Source organism: Aotus nancymaae, unplaced genomic scaffold, assembly GCF_030222135.1.
Source record: "Aotus nancymaae isolate 86718 unplaced genomic scaffold, 86718_ANA_hifiasm-v0.15.2.pri h1tg000029l, whole genome shotgun sequence".
In the NCBI taxonomy this organism is placed as follows: domain Eukaryota; kingdom Metazoa; phylum Chordata; class Mammalia; order Primates; family Aotidae; genus Aotus; species Aotus nancymaae.
The window spans coordinates 8,127,098-8,149,798 of NW_026988442.1; the positions used below are offsets into that span (position 1 = coordinate 8,127,098).

Sequence of the window (22,701 nt, forward strand, 5' to 3'; positions counted from 1 at the left end):
TTTATGTGCAGTATATACACATAGCAAAAAAAATTTTGGAAACAGAAACACCAAAATATTAACAGTGGTAATTTCTAGAGAGTGGCTTGGGAAAAGTTTGAATTTTTACTTTATTTTTACATTACTTGAAGTTTTACAATGAACATTAATTACTTTTGGTAGTATGTAATATCAGAATTCTTGTCTTCATGATGGTTTTCTACTTTAAAAAGTCTTAAGATTTAATCTTTTTGCTTTAAAATATTTGGATTAGTGTAGCATATTTATTATACCTTTTTATGTTGTCCTTATAAATTCTTTCCCTTTGTATTCTCTACATAATTGCTATCCAATATAAATTTAATGTTAGCCATATATGTAATTTTATTTATTTATTTATTTATTATTATTATTTTTTTAAATTGCATTTTAGGTTTTGGGGTACATGTGAAGAACATGCAAGATTGTTGCATAGGTGCATATGTGGCATGTGATATGCTGCCTTCCTCCCCTTCACCTATATGTGGCATTTCTCCCCATGCTATCTCTCCCCAACTCCCCACCCCCCACTGTCCCTCCTCTATTTCCCCCCAACAGACCCCAGTGTATAGTGCTCCCCTCCCTGTGTCCATGTGTTCTCATTGTTCAACACCCGCCTATAAGTGAGAACATGCGGTGTTTGATTTTGTGTTCTTGTGTCAGTTTGCTGAGAATGATGGTTTCCAGGTTCATCCATGTCCCTACAAAGGACGCGAACTCATCATTTTTGATGGCTGCATAATATTCCATGGCGTATATGTGCCACATTTTCCCTGTCCAGTCTATCATCGATGGGCATTTGGGTTGGTTCCAGGTCTTTGCTATTGTAAACTGTGCTGCAATGAACATTCGTGTGCATGTGTCCTTATAGTAGAACGATTTATAATCCTTTGGATATATACCCAGTAATGGGATTGCTGGGTCAAATGGAATTTCTATTTCTAGGTCCTTGAGGAATCACCACACTGTCTTCCACAATGGTTGAACTAATTTACACTCCCATTAACAGTGTAAAAGTGTTCCTATTTCTCCACATCCTCTCCAGCATCTGTTGTCTCCAGATTTTTTAATGATCACCATTCTAACTGGCGTGAGATGGTATCTCAATGTAGTTTTGATTTGCATTTCTCTAACGACCAGTGATGATGAGCATTTTTTCATATGTTTGTTGGCCTCATGTATGTCTTCTTTTGTAAAGTATCTGTTCATATCCATCACCCACTTTTGAATGGGCTTGTTTGTTTTTTTCTTGTAAATCTGTTTTAGTTCATTGTAAACTCTGGATATCAGCCCTTTGTCAGATGGGTAAGCTGCAAAAATTTTTTCCCATTCTGTTGGTTGCCGATTCACTTTAATGACTGTTTCTTCTGCCGTGCAGAAGCTGTGGAATTTGATTAGGTCCCATTTGTCTATTTTGGCTTTTGTTGCCAATGCTTTTGGTGTTGTCATTTTATTTTATTTTGAGATGGAGTCTCGCTCTGTTGCCCAGGCTGGATGGAGTGCAGTGGCACGATCTCGGCTCACCACAACCTCTGCCTCCCGGGTTCAAGCGATTCTCCTGGCTCAGCCTCCCAAGTAGCTGGTAACAGGTGTGCACCACCACGCCCAGCTAATTTTTGTATTTTTAGTACAGACGGGGTTTCACCATGTTGGTCAGGCTAGTCTCGAACTCCTGACATGGTGATCTGCCCGCCTTGGCCTCCCAAAGTGCTGGGACTACAGAAATGAGCCACTGTGCCCGGCTATATATGTAATTTTAAGTGTCATAGTAGTCATATTAAGCAGTAAAAAGAAACAGCTTTTTCTGAACATGACATTAAAACATTATGAAATTAATTTTAATGACATATTTTTATTTAACCCAAGACAGGCAAAACATCATTCCAACATGTGACCAATATATAAATTATTGAGTCATTTTACACTCTTATTTTCTACTAAGTCTTCAAAATCTAGTATTTTATACTTCTAAGCCATCTTAGTTTGAACACTAAATTTTCATCAAAAATACTTGCTGTTTTTTGATTTTATAAAACATTTGAAGTAGATTCATATATCCAAGTTGTGTTGACCATACTTACAAGTGCTTCAATGAACTGAATGTCAGTTTAATTATATTTAAATTAATTAAAATTAAGTAGGATTAAAATTCAGTTGCTTAGTCAAGAGTCACAAGCCACATGTGACTACTGACTTTCAAGTCTGTACTGACCTTGTAGCTTCTTGTTTATTACTATCTACTTTGTATTTTCATTTAATTTTTCCTCACTTAAGGCACATATGAGTCTTTTAAACTTTGATCCTTAGTTAGGCATTATATTCTACTGGTCAATCTCATTTTGTGCCAGTGCCACAGTGATCACTATAACTTGACAAAATGTTCACTATCTGGAAGGGACAGTGAGCTGTCTTACTCTAGGACTCAAATTTTTCTTGGTCATTCTTTCTTGATATGATTATGCTATAAGTTTGAACAATTTTATCAAATGAATACAAATGTGAATTTCTTTTTTGGGGGGTGAAATACAGAAACAGATTTCATTTTTTTTTCCTTAGACATACTGAATATCTTTATTTAAATTAAAAAATTTTTATTGATTTATAATACTTGTACATATTTTGTGCCTATAGGTGATATTTTGATTCCTGTATACAATGTGTAATGATCCAGTCAGGGTAACTGGGAAATCTATCGCCTCAAAAATTTATCTTTTTTTGTTTATTAAGTTATTTTATCTCCCTCCAAGATTGGATGAACACAACTAGTTGCCTCTTAGTGGAGAGGTCATCACCCAGAAAATAATTAAAGACAATATAGGAAGGGATCTCTCATGCTCTGGAGAACAAAATGCACAAGCAACTGAAATTTAAAAAAAAAAATTATAAGTGAACTTCATATTGAAAACAGCAAGTTAAGAACCTGTCAATAACTCTCTTTCTCAATCTTATCAACCCACAGGAGTCAAACATGGGCCCATCAGAATGTCGATGGATCTTGACAGGGGGCTATCTGCTTCCAGCAACACTCAGGAAAGAATTTTTTCTTTCATGGTAAAGAGGGGAGAAAAGGCCACCTAACGGCTTCCTATAGGAAATACAATCCCATGATTTTCATGCCAGCATCTGCCCTTACTAATGAGAGCTGCAAGAATGTCTCTGAACAACGTAGTTAATTTTTTATATTTCTCTCGAGTCGAACAACTTTGTATTTATTATTTCTAATATTTTAGATACTTTTGAATTTCTATAAATACAATCATGTCACAAGTAATAATTGTTTTTTCCTTTCCAATTCTCATATATTTTATTTTTCTTATGTTACTGTACTGGTTAGAACTTTGAGCATAATGCAGAGTAGAAGTGATAGTGGGTATCTCTGTCTTGTTCCCAAACTCAAACTTCTAACATTCTACCATTAAGAAAGTGGTTTGCTGTTGACGTTATATGTTGTGCCATTATCAGTGTTCAGGAAGTTTCTCTTTCTAGTTTTCTAAGTTGTTTTTTAAATGAATGGATATTAAATTTTATCAAATGCTTTATCCCCTCCATTGATTAAGATGGTCACGGTATTTTCTTTAATGCAATTAAAGTGAATTATACTGATTGCTTTTCTGACACTAAATCAATCTTGCAATTTCTAAAATAAATCCAACTGGGTCATGACATAGCAGCCTTTTAATATTATTGACAGATAATATTGGTTATTGATTGCTTCCCCATTAATGAGTGACACTGGCTTATAAATTCCTTTCTCATAATGTTCTTGTCAGGTTGTGCTAGGTTAAAAAAAAAGAAACAAGGAGTGTTCCTTCTTTATCTGTTCTCCACATTTGGTTAAGATTGGTATTATTTCTCTCTTAAAAAGGTTATGTTACCAATTAAGCCACCTGGGGCCTAGAGTTTTCACTATGACAAAAATTAAATTAGTATTGTTTTAAAAATGGATATAGAACTATTCAGGCTTCTTACTACTTCTGTGTTGGTTTTGGCAAGTTGTATCTGGTTTTCTTTTAATGGTCTCATTCCATCTACTTCATTTTCAAATTCATTCACATAAAGTTGTTCATAAAATACCCTTCTGGAGGAAAAAAACATCTGCGAGATTTGGAAGAATGCCCCCCTTTTTATACCTTCTCTCTTTTTTCCTTGGTTAATCTTGCCAGGAGTTTGTCAATATTATTCTTACTCTTTTCAAAGATCCAATTCACAGTTTTTAAGATCCTTTCTGGCCGGGCATCGTGGCTCATGGCTGTAATCCCAGCACTTTGGGAGGCTGAGGAGGGTGGATCACAAGGTTAGGAGTTTGAGACCAGCCTGACCAACATGGTGAATCCTGGTCTCTACTAAAAATACAAAAATTAGCCAGGCATGGTGGTGAGTGCCTGTAATCCCAGCTACTTGGGAGGCTGAGGCAGGAGAATTGCTTGAACCTGGGAGGCTGAGGCTGCAGTGAACCAAGATCACATCACTGCACTTCAGCCTGGGCAACCGACAGAGACTCAGTCTCAAAAATAATAATAGTAATAATAATTTATATGCATTTCAAAAATAGCAAATGCAACGTATGGTTTGAGAAGTCAGGCAAATGGTACGTTTGGAGAAGAGGCAGGGTTGTGAGTGAGGGAAAACACAAGACTAAAGAGTACTGGTAATATTAACTCTTGTTCTGAGTGAACAAGAGAATGGAACAGATGGAATGAGACCATTAGAAGAAAACTACACACAACTTGCCAAAACTGATACAAAAGAAATAAGAAGCCTGAGATGTTCTGGGTGAACAAGAGATAATATTACCAATACTCTAGAAGTGTTCAATTTGTGATAATTCACTGGGCTATACACTTAGGATTTGTAAATGTTTCTGTAACTTTATATTACACTTAAATATACTTTTCTTTTTAAGAGAGAAAACAGATCCGATATTAAGAGTGGAAATTATGACAGTACTAGTCTTCTCAATATGTAGTAGATGTCAGAAGAAACAGTACAATGTCTTCTCAATTCTAACAGAAAATGATTTGGAACCTAGAATCCTCTAGTCAGATTTTTTTTTTTTTTGAGACAGGGTCTCACTCTGTCACACAGGATGGAGTGCAGTGGTGCAATCTCTGCTCACTGCAACCTCCGCCTCCTAGGCTCAAGGCATTCTCCTGCCTCAGCCTGCTGATTAGCTGGGACTACAGGCATGCGCCACCACATCGAGCTACTTTGTATTTTTTTTTTGGCAGAGACAGGGTTTTGCCATGTTGCCCGGGCTGGCTCGAACTCCTGAGCTCAAGTGATCCACCCACTTCGGCCTCCCAAAGTGCTAGAAATACAGGTGTGAGCCACAGTACCTGGCCCCAGACATTCAATCAAATTATAAAGATAAAATAAATATACTTTAAGTCAGGAGAGCTTGTAGAAAAGTTACCTCCCAGGTACCTCTTCTCATAAATCTGGAGAATGTGCTCCAGTAAAAGGAGGGAATAGATAGGAAGATGAAGACATGGAATCTGGAAACAGAGACTTCAATATAGGAGGAAGGCAAAGGCCTCAGAACAACAAGTGTGCCTGGGGGGCAGGAGGCGGGAGGGTTCTAGGGTGGACAACTCCAAGAGAAACTCAACAAGAGAGCACCTGCTTGTGTGTGACCATAGTGAGATTTCTCAGTTCGGTCACAGTACAGTGGTATTTTATTTTATTTTTTACTGTTCTAAAGGTACGTCGGCAAGAGTATAGTGATAAACCAGGAGTAGGCACATAGAAAAACCAAACAATTAAAAAACCAATCATGGCAAATACTATATTTAGGATAAGCAAATAATGATCCTTCTACCCAAAAAATCTCGTAGTGTAGTCACTGTTCAACGCAGCTGTGAATAAGAATTTTATGGCCGGCCAGTCGTGGTGGCTCTTGCCTGTAATCCCAGCACTTTTGGAGGCTGAGGCAGGCAGATCATGAGGTCAGAGGTTTGAGACCAGCCTGGCCAATATGGTGAAACCCCGTCTCTACTAAAAATACAAAAATTAGCTGGACATGGTGGTGGGCGCCTGTAATCCCAGCTACTTGGGAGGCTGAGGCAGGAGAATCGCTTGAAAACAGAAGGCGGAGGTTGCAGTGAGCCAAGATCATGCCACTGCACTCCAGCCTGGGTGAAAGAGTAAAACTCCGTCTCAAAAAAAAAAAAAAAAGAAACAAGAAACAGAGAGTTTTATGGTTATAACATAAATAGTAAATAGGGATCATTGATTCAGCCCTATATTGTGATATAACGGTATTAATTAAATGAAAGAGAAGAAGGGGTTTTTGTATGTTTTTGTGGTGTGAGGGCAGATGCTAAGGAAGGCCATGTAACACAGTATATCCTCATCTTCTACAGCAGTACTTCAAAAGAGAACTCAAGAACAAAAGAAAAACCAAGTGTAAACACAGAGAAGTAAAAAACTAAAATAATTTAAACTGGGGGGATGTGAGGGTGGGAAGGTGCAAGGCACGCTATTGCTGGCTTTCTGTTTTAAAAACTGCAGTACTTTTTTGTCTTTTCCAATTATTTGTATATAGTATTTTCATAAAGATAAAAATTAAACTAAGAAAAAAACTATGGAAATAAAAGAGAAAATCCCAGGGAACTAACAAATCAATTTCAGCTTTAAAACTCAGGATAATCACCAGGCTCATCTCTTGAACAAGAATAAGCATATATGTAGCTCACATCAGTAAGCATTATTAAATGTTGTTTTAGTCCCCAATTCTCCCCATATGAAAAGCCAACTTATCTATAGGATACATGCAAAAATTAATACAGGATACATGCAAAGCCCCCATCACCCCCTGCAAGCCAGAAGATACAAACCAGAAGTTTTCACTTTATCATGCTAGATTGAGTTTACATTATTGTAACTAAGTTTATATTATTGTTCCTAACTTTTCAGGAACATATATAAAGTAAATTTGATCTGTGGTGGAAACACAGGATTATTCTTTTATCTTTTAGGAGCTGATACTCTATTAATGGATCTAGCTCCTAAATCAAAAGAACAGAGAGAGTCTGTATAAGCAAAATTACCTGAAGAAAGTCACGAAGAACTGTACCAGGTCCATAAAATTGCTGTGCTGGGAGAAGGCAATCTGTGACAGAAAAACAGGTAGTGTGATTATGCAGGTTATGAAACCACCATGGATTCAGGCATCTCATTTCAAGACTTAAGCTGAAAACAGATTTTACGTTTTAAAGAAGTTAATGAAACCCCTTCAGATTTCTTGTTTAGTTGCCAGCCCCATGGCAATACTCTGAGGCTTTAGCACAGCCTCCTGCAGCCCCCTCTGAGCTTCACATCAGCGCTGAGGTTCTCTCCATCTGACCTCGGAGACTCTCGCAGGCCTCCATGAAGCCTGGCCCTCCCTCCCTGCACCTCCACCCACACACAAAGCTCTTCTTGTCTGCCTCAGTACTGATTCATGGCTCTGCCTCCAGGTGGGCAGCCCCATTTTGTGCTCTTCATTCTGTCAACATTTATGCACTCAGTGTGTACTGACTGCAAGATACTGTCCTTTCAACAAAAAATTATGCCTCATGTTTTGCCACATTGAACATCATCTGACAATATGTCATCAGTTAGAACTTAAATAATTTTATTATCAATTAATAGTTTTCATACCAAGAATATAAAAACACAACTTATTTCATCAACTCTAAATTAACACTGGGTGAAAGAGGCATTATTCTGTGTATTATTTAGGAAAAACACTTTAACTACAACAAAATGCTTTTTAAGTCACTGACCATAAGATGCATCATGATTTCAGGGATATTAGCACATGAAAAAATGCATACCTCCAAATTGATTAAATATGATAATCGTGTCCTTACTATCACCTACAATATACGTGGTACTAGCCAGATGCTGTGGTGCATTGCCTGCTATATATTTTTTCTTGAGACAGAGTCTCGCTCTGTCACCAGGCGCCAGGCTGAAGTGCAGTGGCACAATCTCGGCTCACTGCAACCTCCACCTCCCAGGTTCAAGCAATTCTCCTGCCTCACCCTCCTGAGTAGCTGGGGCTACAGGTGCGCACCACCACACCCAGCTAATTTTTGTATTTTAGTAGAGATGGGGTTTCACTATGTTGGCCAGGATGGTCTCGATCTCTTGACCTCGTGATCGGCCCGCCTCGGACTCCCAAAGTTCTGAGATTAGCCACCACGCCCAGCCATTGCCTGCTTTTTTTAGGGAACTCAGCCCTCTTTGGAGAGACAATGGTATTATAAACGAAACAATTACTGACCAAGTGTCAATGCCAGAACAGACAATTCACATGACAAGCACAGAAGGTAAATGGCCAGCATCTACTTTATTAGTCCCACTCAACCCCAACCCCTTGCACTGTTTTTAGAGCCAGACTCACAGGGGCCAGAAAAGAGACTTCTACTCTTTGCTTTTTTGATGGCCCTACTTTCTTTTTGATATTCCATAAATAAATAAAGTTCCAACACTATTCAGGCCATAAAATATTATGGGGCTTAGAATCTGAATTTTTTGTGTCCTCCCTCTGGCCACCATTTATAATCAGAAATACAAAGTCACATTGATTTAATATAGTAAACAGAAACCTACTTTCTTTTCTTTTCCTTCTTTATCACAATAACCAGTCCCACCTCCTTGAGAGAAGGAAAGCTACAGAATATGACCCATGGTCCTCACATAAAAGTTTAAAATAAGATTGGAGGACAATTATATAAACAAAGTCATCTTGGGGAATGAAGAATCCAAGTTATAACACATAAAGAGAGAGAAGGAAACAGATCAGAGTCCACCCCAACCTTGTCTGGATTTCAATCTTTTAAAACGTAAGTGTGCCCTCAGTGTTTACACTTAAAGAATCTATGAGATACTTTTACTCACTGCTAGATGCCAAAAACCATTGGATGCTAAGGGCACTGTCTGAGGACCTATCTGGTGTTGATGTGCTCTGTGCCACACAGCACTCCTCAGGGCAGCCCCCGCCTTCCCCCACACTGGATGCAAACCATTAGCCTGACTTCTTGCTGAAGCAGGATCACTCTACGTTCATGTCCAAATTATAATCATAAAGAACCTCATATAAAACAGCTGCCAGTATGGCTGGTACCCAAGACTCTAAAGGGGTCCTCTTATATTGAATCTTTATCATCTAAGTTTCCATAGTTACAAGACTGTCTGAGGAAACCAAAGTCCTAACATGAAAATGTTTATGAATGCACTGACCACTTAGAAATATCTAACCCTGCTGAATACCCCACGCACTGTTGTCAGTCTTTGTTGATCAATCTTTGACTGATAAGGTGCCAAACTTACTGTTCAAACTGAACACTTCTGAAAATGAAGGGGACCACTGTTAAAAATTAGCCAGTAATTTTAATTACTGGGTAATTAAAAGTTACTCAATGTAAAAAGCATAACCTTGATAAGAAGCATAAATTGGGCTGTCCCTACTCCCAGACTCCCAGACAATGCAAACCAACTGTAAAATCAGTCTTGCAAAAGATAAGATTTTAGTGGAAGCGCTGTTAGAGAACTGCTCAAACAAAACCACTGGCAAAGGAAGACTTGGCAGATTTAGCCCTTCAGTTATCAACTGAAGAAGGGATTAAGGATGAAGGCATAGAAGTGCTTCCTAATACTCTGAATGGGATTAAGAGAGGATCTTGGGGATACTAAGGCATTTCCTGAGACTGTTGCTTTTTAAATCCTGCTGTGAAGTCAAGTCTCAAGTGATGGACTCCCTAATGGAGTCCATGATGGAGCTATCAGGCCTCTGGGCACCATGTGCATGACTGAAGCCATACCCTCATCTCTTTATCTTGCTCTATTTAATTCATAGCCCGTATCTGTACACGTAGTTACGTAAATAAGATCTGTGAGGACTGAGGACAGAGATTTCCCCTATTCCCACTGACTATACATCTCCAGTACCTAAAGCAGCGACTAATACATTATTTGGCACTTAATAAAGATCTGCTGAATAAATGAATATATTAATAGGAAAAATAATGATCTCTCTCACAGAACTCAGTAAGATCTGACTGACTTTCTTTTTTCTTTTATGAACTTGGCTCATGAAGCAGGACCATACCTGCTTCATGATTGTAACTGTAATTTAAATTTTGTTAACTCTAAAAGTATTTTCCCATACTTTTTGGTTTCATTTTTAAAGATAATATCCCAATCGAAGCTTTCTTTCATGATTTATTCTGAAAATGGTGAAATGGATTTGGGGGCCTTTCTGATACTGAAGATAAGGAAGATTTCCTATATAAAAATCTATTCTAATACAAAGAAGAAATTCTAATTATATTTTATAAATAAAACTCATAATGCCATTCTTCTCTATTTCCAAACAGTAGACACCATACTCTACACTCCAAGAAACCTAGAATTCAGGTTCTGCTACTTTCACCACCTAATTCCAACTCCACTTTCATCAGTATGTCTAAGGTGTATCTACCCCATGGGCCCTCTGGATCTGTTCATAAATTCTGAAAAACTCTAACTCAGAAGCTCAGTGAGGCCCAGAGTCTGGGGTAAGATATTATGGACCTGCACGTCCCCAACCACTAATGTTGCGCTTCAGCCAAAAGTGCTTCTGTTCACTGTACTACTCTACCACTGTACCTGACAGCAGATGGTCACTAGAGAGTCTCCCTGCCTGTGTGCATGGGGGTCCTCCCTGTCCTTCCTGGCTTAGCACATCACTGTCTCCCTTTATCAGCACCCCCAACCCCACTGGAAACTGGCAGGCTCTCCTCTACGCTCTCTCGGCACTGATCTGCTTCCCTCTCAGGGCGTGTGATAATCACAGTCTACATAGGGGTGGCCAATCTTTTGGCTTCCCTAGGCCACACTGGAAGAAGAATTGTCTTCGGCCACACACAAAATACACTAACACAAACGATAGTGCTGATGAGCTGGAAAAAAAATGCAAAAAAAAAATCTCATGTTTTAAGAAAGTTTATGAATTGTGTTGGGCTGTATTCAAAGCTGTCCCGGGCTGCATGTGGCCTGTGGGCTGTGGGTTGGACAAACCTGGTCTACCATATACCATGGCTATCTACAGACAGACATCCTGGAGAACAGGATTCCTGCATTCCTCTATGAAGATACCAATTCCTAACTTAAATTACTGTTGTACCTCCCATACAAGAGCAGATATACTTTCGTATTGTAAGAACTAGGCCATGGCTCTCAAACTCCCAGCTTACAACAAAGTCAGAATCCCAGGCCCTATCCCTATCTCTGTATCTTTAAGCTCCTCAAGTGATTCTGATGCTAGTCTCCATAGACCAAACTTCAGGAAACTCTGAAGTAAGAAATTATTTAAAAATCAGGCTGTACACAGTGGCTTACACCTGTAATCCCAGAAATTTGGGAGGCTGAGGTGGGTAGATCACTTGAGGCCAGGAGTTCGAGACCAGCCTGGCCAACATGGCAAAACCCCGTTTCTACTAAAAATACAAAAATTAGTTGGGTGTGGTGGCGTGCGCCTGTAATCCCAGCTACTTGGGAGGCTGAGGCACAAAAATTGCTCAAACCCAGGAGGCGGAGAGGTTGCAGTAAGCCAAGATCGCATCACTGGACTCCAGCCTGGGCGACAGAGCGAGACTGTCGCAAAACAACAACAACAACAACAAAAACTCCTCCTCTGTTCCTTTCCCTATATAATTTCTTTAGCATTTCAGGTACTGCATTGAAAAAAAAAATCCTCGCCTTTACTTGAAAGGTTAAAGCCCCATAATTAGTTTGGCTCTTCGGGGGAGTGAGAGGGAGATGGGGAAGGATAAGGGTAGAGGAAGAGAGGACAGTGCTTTGAAACAAAAGGAGAGGCAGTGCTTAAACCTGGAGGCAGGGAAAGGGAGGGAATGGAGCGGAGGTTTCACATTCTGAAAGTGCCAGGGAATGTGGGGTGTCCTGGTGGCAGGTTAGGGAGGCTTTGGAGCTTCATGTCTAAGCCTGTGCCACATGAGAGTGAGGATGCTGCCCTCAAGACTGAGGAGCCAGGGAATAGGACGCAGCAGTCAGCGACTGAAGATCAGACCAGGGGGTCTTCCCCAATCTCTGAGCTCAGTTCAGCCCTAAGGTTTCTATACGTCCCTGAGAGAAGGGACTGGGTCTCTGCCAAAACAAAGGCTGAGAATAAATTTCTAATCAAGTACGGTGGGTAGGACCTGAGTCCAAGATTACTATAAAAATAAAGTATTACATTTCATATATTCCACTACCACAGAACAAATACTGTTCTGTTTTTAAAATGATTGTATTTTTGCATCTACTATGTGCCATCCACAAAGCAGGTACTTAAAAGCTTGAATAAATGGATGAATGAATACTGAATGACTAGGAAAAGACCACTGTTTGATAAAGAAGACTTGAAAAGACAGAAGAAAGGACCTCTCATTTGCCTTTTATCTTCTCCACCAAGAACTTCATTGTTATGAGCATGCAAGACAGGAAGAGGAAGAGAAAAGACAGCTGGGCACCCTGTGAGGTGAAGTCTTACAGGCTCTGAGAAAACCCAAGGTATGTATGTACTGGGCAGAATCTCTGTAGGCTCCCACGGCCCCCTGGGACCAGTGGCTCCATCAAGGCTGGGAGCCTAGCCCAGAACGGGCCCATGTGCTCCTCCACTCTCCCTGAGGCCAGGGTCTGCAGACACTGAAGATCTCGTGAATGTCCATCCCTCACATCAGAACCAGAGAGAGCCTAGGTGCCCGTGGCTGCCACGGGGCTCCTAGTCTGACTATGCCAATCTTTTCTTTCTGGACACTGCAAGGCCGGAAGCCAGAAGAGGACTGATTCCTCCCATAAGAGCTTAGGCCTGTAAGCCAACAGCCTTTCCACTCAGGCCTTGGCTTTGCTGAGGATGGAAGATTCTGTGAGCCCTGGCTGAGTATATTCTTTTTTTTTTGAGACGGAGTTTCGCTCTTGTTACCCAGGCTAGAGTGCAATGGTGTGATCTCGGCTCACCGCAACCTCCGCCTCCCAGGTTCAAGCAATTCTCCTGCCTCAGTCTCCCGAGTAGCTGGGACTACAGGCGCGCACCACCATGCCCAGCTAATTTTTGTGTTTTTAGTAGAGACGGGGTTTCACCATATTCACCAGGATGGTCTCGATCTCTTGACCTTGTGATCCACCCGCCTCGGCCTCCCAAAGTGCTGGGATTATAGGCGTGAGCCACCATGCCCGGCCTGGCTGAGTATATTCTATCCTGGGTCTTGTGCTGTCACCTCCTTGAGTTTTGCTGTGACATAAAACAACTCTTTTTTCTTTAAAACAAAACAAAACAAAAAAAAACACCAAAGTTCATATACGGAACTGTATGTCAAGACCACAGCTCTGGACCAGATCCCCATGACCATCACCTGGCCTCACACACCACCCACCTAATGGTTTGTACTGGCACAGAGACTGTATAGCCAAGCTCTGGTCAGATCCTCATGGCCAGTTAATACCATCAAGCCACTCATTCCTGCCATGCAAACGAACACTCACCATCTGTCTGCTCCCAACCTCCCACCTCAATACGGCTCTGTGCTTTCTTTCCCTAATTTTCTCCTAGTAATTCCTTTTTGCCATTCTCCAGAATTCCTATTCTATTACATCACACTCATTAACAATTTTGAATTTATTAGAGAACTACATACTTAGCTGAAATATCAAAAGGTACCAAAAGGCTAGTCATGAAAAGCAATGTTCCCTGCTCCTCATCTGCTCTTCTGAAGGCTTCTCTCCAGGGCCCCCACCTTTAACTAGGTTACTTTTCAGTTCTTCTGGGAGCTGCCTTTTTATTATTAATGTTTTTATTGTTATTTCCTGATCTATCCATTTCAGGCATCACTTTAACCAACTTCTTACTGAAATAGAAGGTGATTTTCGTCATCAGACCCACCCCTCCATCTAATATATGTATCACTGGTCTTAGTGCCTCTGTTAGTTCCTCTGCCATTATCCTGAGGGTGACAGTGATGGAAAGATGCCACCACAGACAGGAAATGGACATAATTCTCTGGGATATGGGGACAGACTCACACACAGCTGCAGGATCAGGAGACAGTGCAGCCATAGCCCACTGAAGGGCAGCTTCCCAGGCCCCACAGGGAGGAGCCTTCAGACCCTGATGCACCTGTGCACTGGAGTGAAGGCAGGAGGCTTGCTGGGAAGCTCTGTTTTCCATTTTCACCAAGGTGGGTGGGTGGGTGAGCTGAGCTGAGGGAGAGGCAGTTTTGCCCCTGATCCCTGAGTGTTCTAGAGACTGCCCACCAGTAACTGGTAAAACCCCTGTACTATGCTGTGTGCTTCCCGTAAAGGCGAACAGAACTTCAGCTCCAGGGTGCATTATGCTGCAGGCCTGCCCAGCAGAGGCATGCTCTTGTAGCTGTCTTTAGGAGGCCTAACCATGTACTCATATCTTTATTTCTTCTTCTAGCACCTGTATTATTTTTTTCATAGTGTAATTTTTTCTTTTTTAGTAGAGATGGAGTCTTACTATATTGCCCAGGCTGATCTCTGGGTTCAAGTGATCCTTGTGTCTCAGGCTCTCAAAGTGCTGCGATTGCAGGCATGAGCCACCACGTCTAGCCTCTTTTTCATTTTGGAAAATCTTAAATTTTAAAAAAAGTAGAAACAGCACTATAATGAACCTCATGTGCTCATCATCCTGCTTTAGTAAATTGACCAGCTCATGGTCAACCTTGTTTCATCTGCATTCCACTTACTTTCCCCACGACCATATTATTTTGAAGCAAATCCCAAACCTCCAATCATTTCCCTCTTAGCTATTTCAATATAGACAGAAGCTCTGAACTTCCTTCTTTGTAAAATTTGGATGTTTATGTCCTCAGCCCTCTCTTTTCTTCTACCTCCTAACTCTCTGGACAAAATTCCAACCGAGAACAATCCACTCTTCTAACTCCATACTGCGTAGACTGAGATAACAAATTCTTGACTGCCAACCTCAGCCAGCCCACAGCACTGGTCAGCAATTGTTCTGACACTATCAGAAAAAGGTGTCAGCTCCTTTTTCTGTTGAAAGTTGCTATGGGATGTGTGTCATCAGATGGTCCCCTTCCCTGGGTTTCTACACAAGAATTCCACCTGGACTCCCTGACAGGCCTGGCTCCTTCCAATCCAGACTCCCAACTGCTGCCGGTAGGGTCTTTCTAAACATTGATCTTTGGTTACTTCTCAACTTAAAAAACCTCAACGACTCCCAGTCACATCAGGACTCCAGGCCCTCCCAGCTCTCCAGCTCCTTGCTCACAGCACTGTCACCAGCTCTACTAAACTCCTGGAAGTTCCTGAAAGGGCTGGTCATTCCCTTTCCCAACCACAAACACCCCTTTCACCCTCTCCATGCTCCGTAGGACTCAGCTCTGGTGTGCTCTCTCCTCACTTGGACTCAGGTGACACAGGGCACTCCACTCCCCTCCTCTCTCGTGGTTCCCAAGAAGGCATGGGCACACTTCCGATACCAAGCTTCTGACGAAGGACAGCCTGCTGTCCACTCACAGCTGCTGCTCTGGGTGAGAAAATCTGCTGGCTGAGTGAGTTTTAAGAAAGCCTAGTGGGTTCCTGGCTCTGGAGATCCAGGAGAGAGGTCTGCTAGAAACGAAGATTTATCCATCCAGCCACAGGCAGTGTTCCCAGATGGTGTGGATGAAATTACCCAGGGAAAAAGAGTCCAGATGAAACCCAAGGGAACAATAGCATTAAAGAGCTGAGAAGAGACAACCAAAGCCAAAGCTGAAAAGCAGGAGAGGGGACTTTCAAGAAGAATGAATAATACATTTTTCTTTATGATGAAACCTACAAGGCTGTACAAAAACTGTAGTTTCAAATGAAGAAAGACATGTGCTTTAAGTACAGTTTAATTTTTTTTTTGGAGACAGAGTTTTGCTCTGTTGCCCAGGCTGGAGTACAGTGGTGCCATCTTGGCTCACTGCAACATCCGCCACCTGGCTTCAAGTGATTCTCATGTCTCAGCCTTGCGAGTAGCTGGGACTACAGGAACACACGACCACACCCAACTAATTTTTTGTATTTTAGTAGAGACAGGGTTTTACCATGTTGCCCAGGCTGGTCTCAAACTCCTGAGCTAAAGCGATCTGCCTGCCTCGGCCTCCCTAAGTCCTAGAATTACAGCATGACTTTATAATTCTTAAAACTCTTAAGATACAGATAACTAACACCAGCAGCTATGGATATACACTGTTATTATGCAATAAACATTAAAAGTATATCTGACACTATTCATAACAGCCAAAGAGTGAAAACCATCCAAGTATCCATCGATAGAAAAATGGATAAACAAAATGTGGTATACACATATAAGGAATATTATTCAGCTGTAACAAGGAATAAGTACTGAAACATACTAAACTTGGGTGAACCTTGAAAACATTATGCTAAGTGACAGCATAGCATGTGACTCAATTTATATAAAGTGTCCAGAATACACAAATCCATAGAGGTAGGAAATACAGACTGCGGGTTGCCAGAAGAGGGAGGAATGGGGAGTGACTGCTAAGGGGCTTCTTCTGGAAGTGATGAAAAGATTCTAAAATTGACTGTGGTGATGATGGGTGGCTACACAATTCTGTGAATATACTGAAAACTGTGTACTTTAAATGCGTGAACTGTATGGTGTGTAAATTATGTCTCAATAAAGCTGTTAAAAGAAAAATAGCATATCCAAGTGAACAAAAGTTTCACACATCCCTCGCTCAGTACAACAATCCTGTTAGCACCTATAAACAGAACTCTAAAATCTAAATGAATGCCCAGTTCTCCATACCAATTCTGTGTTGCCTCTACTTGTGAACACTGGCCTCTTATATAGAACAGTAGATGAAACACCCAGCATGCAGACAACTTCTGTATTAGTTCCACATTACAGTAACAACCTCTGTTGCAGAGTCAGGAATAAGCCAGAGCCTCACCACCCCACCTGCCCACCTCACAATACACACCGTCTGCTCATCCATCTTCTATCTAGAACACCTACCCCCCGAAACTATGGACACAGCTGAAGCCAGCTGAGCCCTCGCTTACTGGGGAGAACAACTAGGATAGCTTTCAGAAAGCAGGGGCAGAGGGAAGGGTGCTCACCCACAGGAACAACCGATCAGAAAACAGGCACAACCAGCCCCAACACACCCACCACCCTCCTAGAAACAGGACTTTTCAGTCTGTGGGTTTTGTTTGTTTGTTCTCTCTTTTTTAAGTTAACATTCTTGGAGTATACTGTTTTTTAACTGCATCTACAAAGGTTTTTATAGTCAGTTTCAAATTCCCTCAGCAGTTATAGGTTTTGATCTGTTCCTAATTATGGAAAAGAATCCTGGGATTGGTTCGGAGTGAAGAAACTTGAGTTTAGTATTATCATTTTTAAAGCCCCAATGCTTACACAAATTTCTGAGTAGAGAATTAGATTTCCTCAGTTATTTTGCTTTAAAAAGTGAGAATCAAAGGCAAAACGGCTTTGCCTGCATTGAAAGCCATACTGAAATTTAACTGAATGGCCTACACTGCACTATTTAGACATTTCCCTACTCTAAATAAGTCTCTCCATTTTTACTGAATCCGCACAGTTGCTAAATGTGTGTATTTAAGAGCCATGCTACACACCTAGAAAAGCTAAGGCTCTTGGGAAAAAATAGCAAGAAAGAAACATGCAGCCCTTGTTGAGAACACCATGTGTCTACCCAGAAAGACACCAGCTCAGCCCTCCACACAGCGCACAGCCAGAAACGGTCCCCAGCACAGAGAGAACCAGTGTCAACCAGGCTCTCATGCGAGGACAATGAGAACACATGATGACATGGGTCTAGTCACAGTGAATAGTGCAGTCATTTGCACCAAACAGCAATAAGACATGTTTGCAACAGAACTTACCTGCATTTTCAAGGAGAGCTTGGCAAATTAAATTGTGAGTATGCCATCATTTATTTTCACAAGTGCTCCTAAATGCAGTGTTTGTAAGTGGATCTTAATTTAAGTTAGTGATCCAGCTCAGATAAGGAGCACCAAAAAACCAGGAAGAAAACCAACATCTCCTTGATTCTAAAACTTAAAATTACTTCTTAGAAGTAAGTGTGGGGAAGTGCTCCCTCTAGAAGGAAAGCTCTAAAACCATTTCAGTGACTTTCAGAGGGTGGAGCAATAGAGAACTAGGAGGAAAAAAACTAGCATTGGCAACAAGCACAGCTATCTCCAGCACAAAAGCCTGCTTATATGCACAGATTGGGAAGTGTCCGCAGTGTAAGTCAAGATTTTCACTACGAATCTTAAAATACTAATCATTTGTCAGCTATAAGCAACAAAGCATGATGTTCAGTTAGATTCAGAATATAGAGAGGTATAGAAGTACAAAAACAATTTCAACCTAAAATGAGTCAATAAATTTTATTTAGTAAAACCCTAATCAAGTGTTTTACATGAAGATAACCTAACAAATGTATTATCATCTACATCTTAATAGTGTCAGGAGATGTTGCCAAACTGAAATTATACTGACTAGAGCCTAGAGCTCAACCTCTTTCGGATCGGAGAAACAACCGAAACCCCTGCAAGCCCCACTCCAAATGCAGCCTATGGCAGGGAGAATTCTAATACCCCCAAGATTTCCACCTCCTGTATCTTCCCTCCTCCTGTGTGTGGGTGGGCCTGGCCTAATCAGATAAGCTCCTTTAAAAGAGGGTCTAGAGATCAGAGTCCTAAGAAGTCAGAGAAATTTGAAGCTTCAGAATACATATTCAGTATGTGTATAGGTATACAAGATCTAAAATTTTCAAGTGCTATATAAATGCAATCATGCAGTATATAAATTTCTAAGATTTTCTTTTTCAATCAGCAAAATTTGCTTGAGATTTATCAAAATTGTTGTGTTTCTGTATATTAATAGTTCATTTCTTTTTGTTGCTGAGTATTATGCCATGGTGTGTGTATGTAGCATCATTTATTTAACCATTCATTTGTTGAGGAGTATTTGGCTTACTTCCAGTTTGGACTATTATAAATAAAGCTGTTAAGGGCCATAAACACGGTTGTACAAATATTTGCGACAAAACACTGGTTTTCATATCTCTAGGATAAATGGCTAGGAATGCGATTGCTGGGTTATACCGTAAGTATAACATTAGTTTTTTAAGAATCAGACAAACTATTTTCCAGAGTGACTATACCATCTTGTATTCCCACCAACAATGTATGAGTGATCCAATCTTTCCTCATTCTCTCCAACATTTGGTGTTATTACTATTTTTAATTTTAGTCATCTTGATAGGTATAGTGATATCTTATTGTGCTTTCAATGTGCATTTCTCTAATGGTTATTTTATTTTTATTTTGAGATGGAATCTTGTTCTGTTGCCCAGGCTGGAGTGCAATGATACAATCTCAGCTCACTGCAACCTCCGCCTCCTGGGTTCAAGCAAGTCTCCTGCCTCAGCCTCCTGAGTAGCTGGGACTACAGGCATGTGCCACCATGCCTGGCTAATTTTTGTATTTTTAGTAAAGATGGAGTTTTGCCATGTTGGCCAGGCTGGTCTCGAACTTCTGACCTCAAGTGGTGATCCACCTGCCTTGGCCTCCCGAAGTGCTGGGATTATAGGCATGATCCACTGTGCCTGGTCTCTCTAATAGTTGTGGATGCCGACCATCTTTTATGTCATTATTTGCCATATGCATATCCTCTTTGGTTAAATGTCTCTTCATGTCTTTTGCCCATTTTCTAATTGAATTGTTTGTTTACTATTGAGTTTTGAGAGTTCTTATATTCTAGATTCAAGTGCTTTCCGAGAAATATGGTTTGCAAATATTTTCTCCCAGTCCATAACTTGCCTTTTCACCTTTATAACAAGGTTTTTCACAGAGCAAAAACTTTTGGTTTTTATGTGGTCTAACTTATCAATTTTTCCTTTTATGAATCATGTTTTTAGTATCAAGTCTAAAAATCTTTTGCTTAGTCCTGGGATTCAAAGATTTTCTCCTATATTTTTTTCTAAAAGTTTTATAGTTTTACATTTAAATCTATGATCAATATTGAGTTAGTTTTTGTATAAGATGTGAGGTTTAGAGATTCCTTTGTTTGCCTATAGTTGTCCAACTTATCTAGCACTATTTGTTAAAAGGCTGTCCTTTCTTCATTGAATTGTCTTTGCAGCGCCTTTGTCAAAAATCAGCTGGGGGCTGGGCACAATGGCTAATGTCTGTAATCTTAGCACTCCGGGAAGCCAAGGTGGGAGGACCACTTGAGCCCGGGAGTTTGAGACCAGTCTAGGCAACATAGGGAGAACCCATCTTTACAAATAAAATAAAAGAAAAGAATTAGCCAGGCATGGTGGCATGTGCCTACAGTCACAGCTACTTGGGAGGCTGAGGCAGGAGGATCACTTGAGCCAGAAAGATTGAGGCTGCAGTGTGCTGTGATCACAGCACTGTACTCTGGCCTGGGTGACAAAGTGAGACCCTGTCTCCAGGAAAAAAAAAAAAAAAAAAGAATCAGCTGGAACTGGTGTGGTGGTGTAAGTCCAGCTACTCAGGAGGCTAAGGTGAGAGGGTTACTTGAGCCCAGGAGTTCAAGATCAGCCAGGACATCATAGTGAGACTTTGTCTCAAAAAAAAAAAAAAAAAAAAAAAAAAAACCAAAAACAAAATCAAATCCTAATCAGTTGGACATGTTTATGTAGTTCTATTTCTGATATCTATAGATCAATCTATCCCATTGATCTATGTGCCTACCCCTCTACCTGAATAGTAAGCCTTAAAATTGGGTAGAGTGATTCTTCCCATTTTATTCTTCTTTTTCTAAATTGTTATAGCTATTGTAGAACTTTTGCATTTTCATATAAATTTTAGAGTAAGCTTGTTTATATCTACAAAAACATCTTGCTATGATTTTAAAATACTTTTATTATAGTAAGATATAACATAACATTTATTACTTTAACCATTTTTAAGTGTACAAATCAGTGGCAATAATTACATTCACAATTTTGTGCAACCAGTATCACTACCTACTTCCAAAGCTTTTTCATCACCCCAAAGGGAAACTCTGTAATAACCATGAAGCAGTAATTCTCCATTTCCTGCTCCCCTTAGCTGCTGGTAACCTCCAATCCACTTTCTGTGTCTAAGAATTTGTGTACTCTAGATATTGCACGTAAGTGCAATCATTCAATTTGTCCTTTTGCAACTAGCTCATTTCACTTAGCATGTTTTCAAGGTTCACTTGTCTTGTGGCATGTATCAGAATTTCATTTCTTTTTAAGGCTGAATAACATTTTATTATATATATACACACACACACATACATACACACTACATTTTGTTTATTCATCCACTAATAGTATTTGGGTTGTTTCCACATTTTAGCTTTGTGAATAATGCTGTTATCAACATTGGAATACAAAAAAGGGTTGCATGAGCACAGATGCTGTGAAGATTAGTGGACAGCATCAACAAGTTATCAACACATCTGACCAGTACAACTAGGCAAAAGAAATAAAGGGCATCCAAATTGAAAAAGAGGAAGTCAAATTGTCCCTATTTGCAGATGATATAATCTTATACATAGAAAACCCTAAAAGCTCCACCAAAAAACTTAGAACTGATAAACTCAGTAAAGTTGCAGAATATAAAATCAACACACAAAAATCAGAAGCATTTCTATACAACAACAACAAACTAGCAGAAGAAATCAAGAAAACAATCCCATTCACGATAGATTTTTTTTAAAACCTCTAAAAACAACCCTAGGAATAAATTTAACCAAGGAAGTGAAAGCCCTCTCTACAAGGAAAACTATAAAACACTGATGTGAGAAATTGAAGCAGTCACAAAAAAATGGGAAGAGACACCATGTTTGTGGACTGAAAGAATTAATATTGTGAAAACAATATACTACTGAAAGCTATCTACAGATTCAATGTAATCTCTACACCAATGACATTCTTCACAGAAATAGAGAAAACAATCCTAAAATTTGTATGGAACCACAGAAGACCCCAAATAGTCAAAGTATTTTTTTTTTCCTTTTTTGAGACAGAGTCTTGCTCTGTTTGCCCAGGGTGGAGTGCAGTGGTGTAATCTCGGCTCACTGCAACCTCTGCCTCCCAGGTTCAAGAGATTCTCCTGCCTCAGCCACCCAAGTAGCTGGGATTATAGGAACCCACCACTGCACCCAGCTAATTTTTGTATTTTTATTAGAGACGGGGTTTTGCCATGTTGGCCAGGCTGGTCTTGAACTCCTGACCTCAGGTGATCCACCTGCCTTGGCCTCCCAAAGTGCTCAGATTATAGGAGTGAGCCAATATGCTTGGCCCACCAAAGCATTTCTGAGCAAAAAGAACAAAACTGGAGGCATCATATCACCTTACTTCAAAATACACTATAAAGCTACAGTACCCACAACAGCATGATACTGGCATAAAAACAGATACACAGACCAGTGGAACAAAATTAAGAACCCAGAAATAAACTCACATATTGATAGCCAACTGGTTTTCAATAATGGAGTCAAGAATGTTCAGTGGGGGAAAGGACAGGTTCTTCATTAAATGGTGCTGGGAAAACTGGATATCCATATGCAGAAAAATAAAACTAGATCCCTCTCTCTCACCATATACAAAAATCAAATTTAAATAGATTAAAGACTTACACGAAAGA

The 22,701-nt window shown here is 40.3% G+C and overlaps 1 protein-coding gene across 3 annotated transcripts in view; it reads right to left on the reverse strand.

Moving 5' to 3' along the window:
* The window catches only part of ATRN (attractin), a 166,963-nt gene that overhangs the window by 24,300 nt on the left and 119,962 nt on the right, over positions 1–22,701 (reverse strand). For 2 of the 3 annotated variants that reach the window (XM_064382272.1, XM_064382274.1), the window contains exon 25: positions 7,068–7,129. In XM_064382272.1, the coding sequence (XP_064238342.1) occupies positions 7,068–7,129 (62 nt within the window). Of the gene's footprint in view, positions 1–1,727; positions 2,879–7,067; positions 7,130–22,701 lie in introns of those variants that run through there. The other variant, XM_064382273.1, reaches the window with a different exon arrangement.